Source organism: Phaethon lepturus, unplaced genomic scaffold (genome assembly GCF_000687285.1).
Source record: "Phaethon lepturus isolate BGI_N335 unplaced genomic scaffold, ASM68728v1 scaffold4276, whole genome shotgun sequence".
Taxonomy (NCBI): domain Eukaryota; kingdom Metazoa; phylum Chordata; class Aves; order Phaethontiformes; family Phaethontidae; genus Phaethon; species Phaethon lepturus.
The window spans coordinates 21,562-23,232 of NW_010548140.1; the positions used below are offsets into that span (position 1 = coordinate 21,562).

The 1,671-nt window shown below is 59.9% G+C and overlaps 1 protein-coding gene across 1 annotated transcript in view; it reads right to left on the reverse strand.

Annotated features, from left to right (window-relative positions):
• CHADL (chondroadherin-like) overlaps positions 1 to 1,136 on the reverse strand; it is a 3,495-nt gene extending 2,359 nt beyond the window's left edge. The window contains exons 1-2 of the mRNA XM_010289859.1: positions 978 to 1,136; positions 5 to 894 (exon numbers count right to left, since the gene is read on the reverse strand). Of these exons, the coding sequence (XP_010288161.1) occupies positions 5 to 894; positions 978 to 1,136 (1,049 nt within the window). The remainder of the gene's footprint in view (positions 1 to 4; positions 895 to 977) is intronic.
• Positions 1,137 to 1,671: the final 535 nt, after the last annotated feature.

A 1,671-nucleotide genomic window follows, 5' to 3' on the forward strand; every position in this document is an offset into this window, starting at 1 on the left:
CCGCTGGTGGCCACATCTCATTTCGGGGGGCCTCAGGGAGTCAAGGGTCCGGCCACGGAGGGCAGGGGGTGCGGCACAGGACCCTTCCACATGCACCCGCGCCCTCGCCAGCCAGTCATGGAAGGGGCGCAGAAGGCAGGAGCAGAGCAGGGGGTTCCCAGCCAGGCTGACCCTCGCCAGCCCCCCGGCCCCGGCCAGGGGTGGCAGCCCCTGCAGCTGGTTTTTGCGGAGGTCCAGCGTGCGCAGCTCAGGGCTGTGGGCGAAGGCATCGGGTGCCACGTCCTGGAGGGAGGCGTGGTCCAGGAAGAGGTGCTTCAGAGAGGCCATGGCCAGGGCCTCCTCAGCCACGTAGGTGATGGGGTTGTGGCCCAGTTCCAGCCGAGTGGCCCCATCCAGCCTGGCCAAGGCCTCGCCAGGCAGTGCCTGCAGCTCATTGTGGTCCAGGCTCAGCCTGCGCAGGGCAGGCAGGGTGGCAAAGGCCTCACTGCCCAGTACATGGAGGGCATTGTGGGACAGCCGGAGCCACCTGAGGGCTTGCAGACCCTGGAAGACCATGTCTGGGAGGTAGACCAAGGCATTTGCCCTCAGGTCGAGGACAGTGAGGGACCCCAGATGGCCAAAAGCACCTGGCTGGATCTCCTCAATGCGGTTCCCCTCCAGGATGAGCTGCTGGAGGGAGAAGAGCCCATCCAGGGACTCCTGGTAGAGGAGGGCTATGCTGTTGGAGGCCAGGTTGAGGTAGATCAGCCTCCCCAGCCCCCGGAAAGCCCCTTCCTCCAGCTTTTCCACCTTGCAGCTCTGCAGGTCCAAGTGTGTGAGGTACGGGGTGGTGAGGAAGGCTCCCACTGGTATGACCATGAAGGTGTTGCCCTGAAGGTCCAGTTTTTTGGTGAGCTGTTGGTCACAAAAATAAAATGCTGAATTACCCCCAGGACGTAACTCCTCTTCCCCCATCCCCTGCCCATCCCTTTGCCCACCTGTGGGATGGTGCCGGGGACAGCCGTCAGGTTCCCATTGAGGCAGAGGACGTGGGTGTGGAGGTTGTCGCAGACGCAGGGTGCGGGGCAGCGGGCAGCAGCCGTCCCCCCCAGCACCAGGGCTGCTGTGAGCAGCAGGAAGGCCCAGGACAGCCTCATGGCAGAGAGCACCTGCGGCCGGGGAGAGGCGGCAATGAGGCCAGGAGAGGGGCCAGGCTCCCACGCATCCCCAAACAGCATCGTCTACCGGTACCAGGTGCCAGGGGGGCCATTGCTATGACTTAATGGGGCAGGGCTCACTGTCTCTTGCTCTTACACCATGATTTTACAGGTTATAAGTGAGGAAGAGAGTGGAAGGAGAAAAGGATTATTTAGAATGAAAACTGAAGGTCACAGACAGCAGGTCTCCACTTTTACCTGGGTTATCTAAACTCTCTGAGCGACATTTGGGAGGACCTACGAGTGGCTGGAACTTGTGGGGAACTGGCTTGGAGCAGACACGCACACACAACTTTTCTTTGGCTATCACTAGCATAAAATTGTCTTGATCTGTACAAAGTATCAATATTCCTCCTACAATCGAGGCTTGTTTTTTGGTAAGGCAAGCAGGTATAGCCACCGTGGGGATGTGATCACGCTGGTTTTCTGAGCCGACACCTTTTTTTAGTTGCAAATGTCCCATCTCTGCCACCCC